The 12,973-nt window shown below is 44.4% G+C and overlaps 1 protein-coding gene across 2 annotated transcripts in view; it reads left to right on the forward strand.

Moving 5' to 3' along the window:
• sppl3 (signal peptide peptidase 3) overlaps positions 1-12,973 on the forward strand; it is a 254,970-nt gene that overhangs the window by 165,656 nt on the left and 76,341 nt on the right. For both annotated transcript variants that reach the window (XM_038791581.1, XM_038791592.1), the window contains one exon: positions 6,290-6,402. In XM_038791581.1, the coding sequence (XP_038647509.1) occupies positions 6,290-6,402 (113 nt within the window). The remainder of the gene's footprint in view (positions 1-6,289; positions 6,403-12,973) is intronic.

Consider the following 12,973-nt stretch of genomic DNA (forward strand, 5'->3'; position numbering starts at 1 on the left):
TGCCGGATTCCAGCATCTATGATAGAAGAGAAATTTCGTAGTACTTGAGATAAATTAGACTTTTAAGTTAATATTTGATCATCATCTCCACTTGCTTTGAGATATTAAAATAACTTATTACCGCCTATGATTAACGTTTTTAAAATTCTGTTTTAGAATAAGCCCTTGGGTACAGAGGTTGGTTTACCAACTAAGACCAGAACAAGGAATCAAACTGAACCAAATTGCTCAATAATGAGCAGTGCTTACTGTCTGCTTTTGGAAATCTCTCTTTCCTGTCCCATTTGATGCTTTTTCTTTTCCCCCCCCCCCCATGGATCCTCCATGTCCACTCGCACTATGTAGTATGGAACCAGTGAGTCATATAATAACAGGTCTTTTTGATTCAAAATATCTGCTTTGAAAGAGAGAACAACTCCTTATAATCTCAAAGATGTCAGTTAATCAATACACCACTCAGCCAAACATTCAGAATAAGACCATCTGGAGAAATAGATGTTGATATAGCTCACAGATGACTTCATTATGAATGCTTACCTGCGTTCTAAATTAATTAATGGATTAGCTCAACACGGGTCTGGCTTCGCAGGTGGAAGTGCGGTATTTACTTTGGTTGACATCATGGGCCAAAGTACGTTATTCTTTGAGCTGTTTCTTTCAATGTCTCTATTTATTTACTCCAGATTAAGAGGTATGAAGTGAGGTAAAGCTTCTGTTATTGATACTATGATGGTTCTGCCTGATTTACATTTTATAGAGTTGGAAGAGCAACTTTTGTAAGACATCCTAGGTAAGACATTTTAAACTGGTTCCCAAATCCAGACTTTGGTTGATAAACTGCTCTGAGGGGTCTTGAACTATGTGGCCTTGAAGCTGGCCCAATTCCGATGGAAATTGCAGAAGGATTTGAGGTGCCTGCTCTGCAGTGGAACCTTGCAGGTCAAGAGTGCGGGGTGTGGGCCTACTATGCACACTTTTGCTAGCACCAAGAATGATCGTGGAATCACTGAATTGGGTCCCACTAGCCGCTTTTAAAGCCTTTTAGGGTCAGCCTGGCTCCACAAAAATTCAACCCTCAAGTGCCAGCTACCTACTCCACCATGCAAATCATTTCAGCAAGGTTGAACTTATGATTTGTTTGACCCAGCAGAAATTATTAGCAAGTCAAGAATTGTGTTTCTGGTTATTTTCCCTCATGTTCCCTTGCTGCTGTTCCAAATGTGGGCCTGTTGCAGAATTTTACTGCTATCCAGACTGGAATTCACCAAATACTGGAGTTTCAGTTTGGATCTCTTTTTTATTATGTATGCTGCCATATACACACCTGTTTCCATAACAATTTGCTTTAGGTCATTTGACATCTGATAGACTGATATTTTCTGGGCAGCACGGTAGCACAAGTGGCTAGCACTGTGGCTTCACAGCGCCAGCGTCCCAGATTCGATTCCCCGCTGGGTCACTATCTGTGCGGAGTCTGCATGTTCTCCCCGTGTCTGCGTGGGTTTCCTCCGGGTGCTCCTGGGTTATGGGGATAGGGTGGAAGTGAGGGCTTAAGTGGATTGGTGCAGACTTGATGGGCCGAATGGCCTCTTTCTACTGTATGTTCTATGTACAAGTTATTTCTTTTAAATCACACCAAGCAGCACAAATAGCAACTGAGCCATTGTCAGAGCCTCCCTTGGTTTTGTAAGTGGGTTAGTTGAATCACGCACCAATTCAATTTTGATTATCATAGCAAATCATTTTACAAATATATTTTGAAGCAGTGCTACAATTAAATAGCTGAAACCTGTTAAATGTTCTCAATGGCCTTCTTTGGGAGCTGATACACCTAATCTGGTCAATAATGGAATAGGCTTTTGTAATGTGCGAGAATTTAGTAACCGGTAGGTCTGTTGTAGTCTGCCAACTTGAAATGTAATTACTACCTCAATATTTTATTACATATGATATGCGTTTTCTGTTACTGAGTTTGAAATAACATTTGCCGAGATTTGAATTTTGGGATGATAGATGGATAAACTGAATGACATTTCCTGATGTTTGTCCGGAGAGGTTATCCAAAGTTTTGCATGCATTGCAATGTATGGACACTATGGACAGCACCACCAACAGTTTAAGGGAATGATTGCATCTTAAATTACCTTAACTGAACCAGTCAAGAGATTTGATTCTTCAACTACTATTGTACTGTGGAGAGCATGCCAAGAGTGAATTCTGGGAATGGAAATACATCAGTTGGAATTGTGGTCAGCATCTAGTCTGGAGTAAATAAGTACCCAGAACTGATCATTTGGTTTGAAGGGCTAACAGCAACTCTGAAAAATGGGAAAGTGGCACTGAGGTTCACCTTCCAGCTGAGTGAAGCTGACGGATGGCAAGGCCTCCAGCAGCAAATGTAAGAAGCTGCTCTGAAACAACTAAAGTGAAAAGTAAAGTCGCCACAGTCCCAAGTGGCCACAGGCTGCTTTTCCCCTAGACAAGTGAGAACTGACTGGTGGTGATTTAGCTTGAGGATTACCACCTCTCAGGGGAGGAGCAAGGTTGAGACGGCGGGGCCTTCAAGAATAACGTCAGCTGGTACCGGAATTGAACTCGTGGCCCTGCTCTGCATCATAAATGAGCTATCCAGCCAACTGAGCTGAACCAGTCCCCACTGACCTGAAATAACTGACCTCAAGCTCATTAACTTGTTCTTTCACAAGACTCTTTCCAACTTTTGTGTTCTGCACAGAGGGATTGGGTCTTTACACTTTTCTCGATTCTAAATTGCTTTCAACAACAAATAAAGCAAATAGCATATTCTTTTTAACTGCATCCTTGTACATAAATGTTTGCGATGTTGCAATGCTATGTAATAACTTTTCAATGGAGGACATTACACTGAAGATAAATGGCTGAGTTTGGGGAAAGCCATTTTTGTTTCTACACCTGTGATAGGTGGGTCAATGCTTCACATGGTGAAAAAATTGCACATCAGACCATTACCTTCAGTGTTCCCTGTGAACTTCCGATGATGGCGGGCGGCAGGCCGCCGCACATTGGATGGCTCCCGTTCGGGAACGGCATTTTCGGGGTTTAACGCCCGGTCCCAGGGGCAACAGAGGTGGCAAAAGCAGGGAGAAGGCACAGTGAAGGGAAATGTCGAAAATAAGTTAAACGGCTGTGAAAAAAGCGGCTGAAAGTCCGTCGGGGAGTGGAAATGTCACCGCGGGGACGGCAAGAAAAGTGTAGGCTGGGGCACCAGGGGAGGCCGCATTGCCCACAGCTGAAGAAATTACTACGGTGATGGCCGCGGAACTCGAAAGGCAGTTCACAAAACACATGGAGGCGATGAAGAAGGAGATGGGGGCGGTATTGAAAGTGCTGGTGGAGGAGGCGATTGCCCCGGTGCTGGCGGCGGTATTGAGCGCAGTGGCGGAGGTGCGGGAGCAAGGTGAGGCGCTGAAGGAAGTGGAAGAGACATTATTGCAGCACAGTGATCAACTTACCTCGATGGGGAAGGAGATGCGGAAGGTGATAGAGATCACTAGGGTCTGTGAGCAAAAATGGACGACTTGGGAAAACAGATCCAGGCGACAGAATCTGAGGATTGTGGGTCTGCCCGAAGGAGTGGAAGGCCCGAGGCCGACTGAGTATTTTGATGAAGCTATTGGGGGAGGGGGATGATCCCTCCCGATATGAACTGGATCAGGCTCATCGGTCGTGGAGGCCTGTACCAAAGGCGAGTGAGCCATCAAGGGTAGTGACTCTGTGTTTTCATAGGTACAGTGTGAAGGAGAAGGTCCTGTGCTGGGCAAAGCAGAAGCGGGTGGTGCAGTGGGCTGGAGCTGGTATACGCGTATATCAGGATTTTAAGGTGGAGCTGGAGAGGAGGTGGGCTGCCTTCAGCCGAGTGAAGAAGGCACTGTACATCAGTAAGGCACAGTGCGGCATAGTATATCCAGCTAAGTTGAGGGTGAGCTACACATCCAATGACTTTTATTTCGGGACGGCGGAAGCAGCGGAGGAGTTTACGAAGGCAGAGGGACTGGATGAATTGAGAAATGTCATGTACCGATGTACCCTCGTGTAACTACTTTTTCACTGCGTGCTGGTGTATGTGCTAAATGAGCCAACGATGTATATATTTGGACAAGGGAAGAGATGGGACTTTCACTTGCAATGATGGTTCTTTGGGGCTTGGGTGTGTATGCGGGGTTTGTGTGCTAAAGGGGATTTCTTGGTTTTCCTGGGACCAGACAAGGGGGAAAGAGACCCGGGCGGGGGCCTCCACGCTGACCGATTTAAGCCGGCCAGTGAACGGGAGTGAGGGGCTGCGGCTATCTGAGCCTGGCAGAACAGGTTCCGATGAGTCTAGCCGGGGTGGAAAGTTGGGGGAAGGAGTTTTGCAAGAGGAAGTGGAGGGGAGGAGTCGGGGGGGGGGGGGTTTACAATTCATGGGTGTCATTTACGGTACTCTTTCGGGGATTGGATTGCATTGAATGTTTGGGGGGGGGGGGGGGGGGGGTGGTGTGGACTCTAGGTCAATGGTGACCATAGGTGATTCCTGATTGCTTTTTCTTTTTTTTCCTTTGTTTTTCCCACCGTGGGAGGGTTTGTTTTATTTGATGCTTATATTGTCAGGTGGGCCGTTGTTTGGGGTGGTGGGAGGATGGGATCGTTGTTGTTGATAAGGGGATTGACTTTGTATTTGTTACCGTTTACAGCTTGTTGGTGGGGTGTAAATTCTGAAGAAAATGCGAAAATGGAGAATAAAAATACTTTACAAAAAAAAACTTCAGCGTTCCCTGTATTTCCATCATTATTTTAGTGCATTTGATTTAGTGGAATATTTAGTCAAGAGGGAAAATCGTTAATCTTTTTTGAGTTGTATGAGACTTCTCCCTCCACAAGAGGCAAAAGTAGGCAAATTAGGGTACAGTGCTTTCATCTGAATATCCCAATAACAGCCAATTGAATATCTTTGAACTATGGCTACAGTTATGCAGGCAAACAAAGGAGGCAGTTTGCACACCAAGTGGTCCCACAAACAGGAAACAAGATTTATAACCAGTTAATCAAATTTTTATTGGTGTTGCCCGAGGGCAAAATGTGGGACAGGAGACTGGGGAATTTCCAGGAATAATAGTCTTGGAATATTGCTGTGGGATCTTTTAATCCACCTTAACTGGCAAGTGGAACATTGGGTCAAATCTTCCGGTCTATGGAGTGTCAGAGAATGGATGTATGACTGAAATTGCATGTCAGTACCCTGCAGAAGTCCTGAAAAGTAGCCTGAAGTTTCAACTTTTGAGTAATTTCCCTGCTCCTCAGGACCATCTGCAAATGTCTCCAATAGTTCTGCAGTACTTGGTGACCCAGTAAATGTTAGACAGATTGAAACATAAACTTAACACCTGGGTACATGCACGGCTGATTCCCCAATCAACTCACCAACCCACTGACTTCACACACCCTACCCCCAGCCAACTAAACACCCCCACCCCCAAACTGACTAACTGCGCAACCACCTGACAACCATCCCAACGCAACCTGACTATGCCTCCTGACTACTTGCCCCCGGCACCTCGCCTACTTTGCCTACCCTGGCCACCTTGTCCTCCCACGCACTCCTATTCAAACTGGATCTTTAAACTTACTATACCGCAGCTAGTGCCCAAAAGGATGGCATGCCCTGTCTTTCCCTGATTCCACTCCTATCCGGTGGGCATCCCCCAAGGAATGTTGCAATGCACATATCTGTGGAAGCCATACTCGGAAAGTCCTGGAAGAAATGCACGTCCGCACTGAGTCTGGGGAATTTCCGAGTGAAGTGGCAATCCGATCATTGCCGCTGGTCGGACGATCCGGGCCTTTAATTTGATATCGATCCATAGAATGGCACCAAAATAATGCAGTACTGCCTCAGTCCTCCGCTGCCTCGATTATATTCTAAAACATTGGTGTAGGGTTTTGAGAATATTTCCAAATTATACATGAGACTCCTATGAGCAAATACATAAATGTACAATAAACGCAAAACCGTGAACTTTTGTGGGAGGGAGTCCAATTTTGTAATTTTGAATGTGTAATAAGAATTTGATTGTACCCTTTCAGTTGGTTCACTCCTGGATTACAACAAAATGTCTTTTACATTCAACTCATTATGGAGCAAGTCTCTCAATTCATACCAACAGCATTTGCTGTCAGCTCCCAGCAGCAGTGGAGGCAGTGTGATGTGTGTGATTTTCTACTTGTTTGATGGAAAAAATAACTAACCATAATTCCTGTTCTGTTCTTGTTTCAGAATTTCATTTGGCTGCTGTGGTCGATTCACTGCTGCTGAACTACTCTCATTTTCCCTTTCAGTCATGCTTGTGCTTATCTGGGTATTAACAGGGCACTGGCTACTGATGGATGGTAAGTGAAGCAACAAGTAGGCGAATGACACCATTTTGACAATTAAGATACCTTTTTATATTATTTCCCCATCACATCAAGCCTGATTTCTGAAATTGGCAAAATTTAGTGGCGTTGCACTGATCATCAAAAAAATTCTTACTCTACAAAATATTTTTTTTGCCTAATATACTTGCGAAATGTTGTTAGTCTGCTGCTGTTCAAGTCATGGAAAGTATTCCTGTGAAATGCAATTTTGTGAAATTCAATAAATGTTTAAAAGGGAAAAGTGAAGAGAATGGGAGTATGGAGGAAATCCAGGCACCAAAGAAAACATTGACGAACTGAAACCCAGATTGTTTCCTTTGTGCTAATGTGTACTTGTGCATTGTCGGGCGAAACAAGCACAGAAACTTCTGATGTGCAAATATGTGGAGTGAGTGCATGCTTTGAGCCTGTGGCAATATTTAAATGATTCCTGTGAGTAGTTGAGACCCAATTCTTGAATGTTATCTTTGTTTATTCTCCCTCAGTTACAAGGAGGAATGGCTCTAATCTGCGCTAACCTGTTGCTGAGTATTGTAGTAAATATGTCAGCCGTGGGCATTCACAACTCTTGCAGCAAAAGTTCTCATATGAGGGCCGAGATTAAGTAGTTGCTGCCAGTAACTTTGATATGCAGCATTGCATTTGGATATCAAGAAATTGTGGTCATTGGCCTATTGGAAGCTGCATTATGTAACTATTTCCATCATGTTGAAGGCATAGTTGATCAAGAAATTTTGTGGCTTGGTGCGAGAGCAGGGAGGTATTGTTCCAAAAGTTGATTATTTAAGAACGCCTGCTTTCCATATACAGGGCTCACTACCTACCATGATTGTGTTGAAAGGCTAACTAGATGTTGCTGAGATTCTGTATCTCCAAGAGGTGAAAATGAGCTATAGCGTATCCATGTTTTAATGAAATGACATTTTGTGATGAGCTATGCTACTCGGCATATTATTTGTGAGGAGCACCTGGTACTATTCTTTTTCAGTTCTCTGCCCGAAGGCAGATCCCAAATTCAAACCAGCTAAGCCAGACAGGATTCAAAGTTGCCATGGCAACATTCACTTTTGCTATGGATAGTGATGGTCGAGGCCTCCAATTTTATTTCCATCACATGGCTGACCAGGAATCGCTCCTCTTACCACCTGCCGTTGGCATAAATCGGAAGGATTTACAAGTTGCCATGTTACGAACGCATCTTCCTTGGCCATCAAGTCCCAGAGTGGGACTTGAACCTGGAACTTCTCGCTCAGCGGTTGGAATGCTACCCATCTTATGTGCCATAAGATCCCCGATCCCTATTTACCCAGTCTAATGGTCACTGGGGAAAGGAGAAACAGGGTCCAAAGTGACATATATTGATAGTTTGAATCCAAGTCAACCCCCTGTGGCACATTTGGTTAATTATTTTAGCCAGCCTGAAGGGTTAGAACTGTCGGAGGGAGCTTGCATTCTGTCCAGCTGTCAAGAAAACCTGTCAACCCAGTTCCCTAATGGATACAGTAACACTTGCTGAACAAACTGAATAAACAACAGAATATTACTAGTTCTGTAGTATTAGGCTGTGCTGTTATAGCTGGGTAAACTCCAGTGTAACTCTGCATACATTTTGGGACCCCAAAGCCTTGTTAAGAGGAAGAAGGAGACTTGTGTAAGGCTGAGGAAATAAGGTTCAGACAGGGCGCTGGAGGGATACAAGACAGCCAGGAGGGAACTGAAGAAAGGGATTAGGAGAGCTAAGAGAGGGCATGAAAAATTTTTGGCGGGCAGGATCAAGGAAAACCCCAAGGCCTTTTATACATATGTGAGAAATATGAGAATGACTAGAGCGAGGGTAGGTCCGATCAAGGACAGTAGCGGGAAATTGTGTATTGAGTCAAAAGAGATAGGAGAGGTCTTGAACAAGTATTTTTCTTCAGTATTTACAAACAAGAGGGGACATATTGTTGGAGAGGACAGTGTGAAACAGACTGGTAAGCTCGAGGAGATACTTGTTAGGAAGGAAGATGTGTTGGGCATTTTGAAAAACTTGAGGATAGACCAGTCCCCCGGGCCTGACGGGATATATCCAAGGATTCTATGGGAAGCAAGAAATGAAATTGCAGAGCCGTTGGCAATGATCTTTTCGTCCTCGTTGGCAACAGGGATGGTACCAGAGGATTGGAGAGTGGCGAATGTCGTGCCCTTGTTCAAAAAAGGGAATAGGGATAACCCTGGGAATTACAGGCCAGTTAGTCTTACTTCGGTGGTAGGCAAAGTAATGGAAAGGGTACTGAGGGATAGGATTTCTGAGCATCTGGAAAGACACTGCTTGATTAGGGATAGTCATTACGGATTTGTGAGGCGTAGGTCTTGCCTTTCAAGACTTATTGACTTCTTTGAGGAGGTGACGAAGCATTTGGATGTAGTGCACATGGATTTTAGTAAGGCATTTGATAAGGTTCCCCATGGTAGGCTTATGCAGAAAGTAAGGAGGCATGGGATAGTGGGAAATTTGGCCAGTTGGATAACAGTTGGATAAATATTCAGCCTGGAGCCCAGTTACCAGTGGCGTACCGCAGGGATCAGTTCTAGGTCCTCTGCTGTTTGTGATTTTCATTAACGACTTGGATGAGGGAGTTGAAGGGTGGGTCAGTAAATTTGCAGACGATACGAAGATTGGTGGAGTTGTGGATAGTGAGGAGGGCTGTTGTCGGCTTCAAAGAGACATAGATAGGATGCAGAGCTGGGCTGAGAAGTGGCAGATGGAGTTTAACCCTGAAAAGTGTGAGGTTGTCCATTTCGGAAGGACAAATATGAATGCGGAATACAGGGTTAACGGTAGGGTTCTTGGCACTGTAGAGGAGCAGAGAGATCTTGGGGTCTATGTTCATAGATCTTTAAAAGTTGCAACTCAAGTGGATAGAGCTGTGAAGAAGGCCTATGGTGTGCTCGCGTTCATTAGCAGAGGGATTGAATTTAAGAGCCGTGAGGTGATGATGCAGCTGTACAAAACCTTGGTCAGCCCACATTTGGAGTACTGTGTACAGTTCTGGTCACCTCATTTTAGGAAGGATGTGGAAGCTTTGGAAAAGGTACAAAGGAGATTTACCAGGATGTTGCCTGGAATAGAGAGTAGGTCTTACGAGGAAAGGTTGAGGGTGCTAGGCCTTTTCTCATTAGAACGGAGAAGGATGAGGGGCGACTTAATAGAGGTTTATAAGATGATCGGGGAAGAGATAGAGTAGACAGTCAGAGACTTTTTCCCCAGGTGGAACAAACCATTACAAGGGGACATAAATTTAAGGTAAATGGTGGAAGATATAGGGAGGATGTCAGAGGTAGGTTCTTTACCCAGAGAGTAGTGGGGGCATGGAATGCACTGCCTGTGAAAGTAGTTGAGTCGGAAACGTTGGGTACCTTCAAGCGGCTATTGGATAGGTACATGGATTAGGGTAGAATAATGGAGTGTAGATTCATTTCTTCTTAAGGGCAGCACGGTAGCATTGTGGATAGCGCAATTGCTTCACAGCTCCAGGGTCCCAAGTTCGATTTCGACTTGGGTCACTGTCTGTGTTGAGTCTGCACATCCTCCCCGTGTGTGCGTGGGTTTCCTCCGGGTACTCCGATTTCCTCCCACAGTCCAAAGATGTGCAGGTTGGGTGGATTGGTCATGATAAATTGCCCTTAGTGTCCAAAATGCTATGATTAACCTAGGATAAAAGTTCGGCACAACATCGTGGGCCGAAGGGCCTGTTCTGTGCTGTAATTCTCTATCGCTATCTAAAGCTCTCTGAAACTGAATTATTTTTTGTGTGTGCATTCTCTATCTGGCAACCAAAACCATGCCTTGTATGTTCACTCAAAAAGCCTATCTTCCATTGTTTTCAGCGGATTGTATGTGATAAAGATTTCCATTACAATCAGCAACAAACCTCCCATTGTACTATACAAAGAGCCTGTTTGTGCTATTCTGGTTTGTGTGAGGGAAGAGTGATCTATCCATCCAGCAGCTTGCTGTCTGCATATTTTGGCACTGAGGAATGGAGAAGATTTTCATTAGAAAAACTCAAGTCATAAGTTAATTATAGGAAGCTACTTTGTTAGTAGTGGTGAAATAGAGTACAGTGTGAAAATGTTATGGGTTTAAAGCTTTGGGACTATCCAACAGTAAGTGCTAAGCTAAGGACATCTAGGAACAGATGTGGCTACTCTTTTGAGCCAAGGGCAGCACTACATTTTCCAGCTGCAGACCCTGCTCTACGAGTCTACCCGAGCAATGCAGATTTTTATCTTGCTGGTCCTTTCCAACCTTCCTTAATTAAGAATATCCATAGCCAAAAAAGTCTAGTTCTATGAGGATAAGTTGTGATGATGACTTTAACTTTGAAAACACTGGTGTGTTGCCTGGCCTGGGATATTTAGGCATTTTACAATTTTACCAGCTCAACAAAATGGACTCCATGGCCATCAACTGCTAAAGTGGGACTTGAACCCGGAGCTTCCAGCTCACAGATAGGGTCACTATCTCTGTGCCATAAAACCTTCCATCCAAACCATTATTTAAATGCAAACTTTGTACACTATAATTCTACACCCTTGCAAAGGTGACACTTTTATCGCCTCAGTTTGTATGTCACAGCTCCTCGGTTATTACTTCAAAGAAATTTCTATCCTATATCCAACCCTATTTCTGCTTCTGAAATTGCTGTGTGCTTTATCATACCATTGCATAAACATGAAGGCTATGCATGACATCAAAATTGAGACTATGTTTTGTGTGCGAGCCTTGCCTTCTAACTGCCTTTCACCTGATGGTTTTCAGTCTTTGTGTGTAAAAAACATGGGTTATTGGAAAATGTAGGTCTTACGAGGAAAGGTTGAGGGTGCTAGGCCTTTTCTCATTAGAACGGAGAAGAATGAGTGGCGACTTGATAGACGTTTATAAGATGATCAGGGGAAGAGATAGAGTAGACAGTCAGAGACTTTTTCCCCAGGTGGAACAAACCATTACAAGGGGACATAAATTTAAGGTGAATGGTAGAAGATATAGGGGGGATGTCAGAGGTAGTTCTTTACCCAGAGAGTAGTGGGGGCATGAAATGCACTGCCTGTGGAAGTAGTTGAGTTGGAAACATTAGGGACCTTCAAGCGGCTATTGGATAGGTTCATGGATTAGGGTAGAATAATGGAGTGTAGATTAATTTGTTCTTAAGGGCAGCATGGTAGCATTGTGGATAGCGCAATTGCTTCACAGCTCCAGGGTCCCAGGTTCGATTCGGGCTTAGGTCACTGTCTGTGTGGAGTCTGCACATCCTCCCCGTGTGTGCGTGGGTTTCCGCCGGGTGCTCCGGTTTCCTCCCACAGTCCAAAAATGTGCAGGTTAGGTGGATTGGCCATGATAAATTGCCCTTAGGGTCCAAAATTGCCCTGAGTGTTGGGTGGGATTACTGGGTTATGGGGATAGGGTGGAGGTGTTGACGTCGGGTAGGGTGCTCTTTCCAAGAGCTGGTGCAGACTCGATGGGCCGAGTGGCCTCCTTCTGCACTGTAAATTCTATGATAATCTAGGACAAAGGTTCGGCACAACATCGTGTGCCGAAGGGCCTGTTCTGTGCTGTATTTTTCTATGTTCTGTACAACATAAAACCCTTAATCGAGAACCTAGCTTTTACTGCTAATAACTGCTAGTTGATACTTAAATAATAGGGAGGGAGGGAATGATTAATCAAATTTAGCATTACATTCTTTGCAATCATTTGCAGTTTTATTGAAAAATAGTACCCTGAGAAATTAAAAAACTTAATAATCACAAAAAGACTGGGAACAGTAGCAAGGCATGAGAATCTGGAGCAACAGCACTGCAAAATCTATGGCTGGGAAGTAAAACTGGCAACCTGGATTATGATGTTGAAGACATTAAAAGAATAAACCAGCAGATGCTCTATTTTTAAAAAAAATTTAGAGTACCCAATTCATTTTTTCCAATTAAGGGGCAGTTTAGCATGGCCAATCCACCTACCCTGCACATCGTTGGGTTGTGGGGGTGAAACCCACTCAAACACGGGGAGAATGTGCAAACTCCACGTGGACGGCGACCCAGAGCCGGGATCGAACCTGGGGCCTCGGCGCCGTGATACAGCAGTGCTAACCACTGCGCCTTGCTGCCCTCTCATGCTCTCTGTTAACCTGGACCAGAACTGTGTACATATACCCCACTGTAAAAATACCTAACTGGAAGAAAACAACTTCTCAGGAATACTTTTTTCAGTCACATGCTTAGAATCATAGATTTTACAGTGCAGAAGGAGGCCATTTGTCCCATCAAGTCTGCACCTGCCCTTGGAAAGAGCTTTAAGACCACCTAACCCGGTAACCCCACCTAAACTTTTTGGACACTAAGAACAAACTAAGGACAATTTATCATGGCTAATCCACCTAACCTGCACATCTTTGGACTGTGGGAGGAACCCGGAGGACATGGGGAGAAAGTGCAGACTCCGCACAGTGACCCAAGCCAGGAATCTAACCTGGGACCCTGGAGCTGGGAAGCAACTGTGCTACCA

Source organism: Scyliorhinus canicula, chromosome 1 (genome assembly GCF_902713615.1).
Source record: "Scyliorhinus canicula chromosome 1, sScyCan1.1, whole genome shotgun sequence".
Taxonomy (NCBI): Eukaryota; Metazoa; Chordata; class Chondrichthyes; order Carcharhiniformes; family Scyliorhinidae; genus Scyliorhinus; species Scyliorhinus canicula.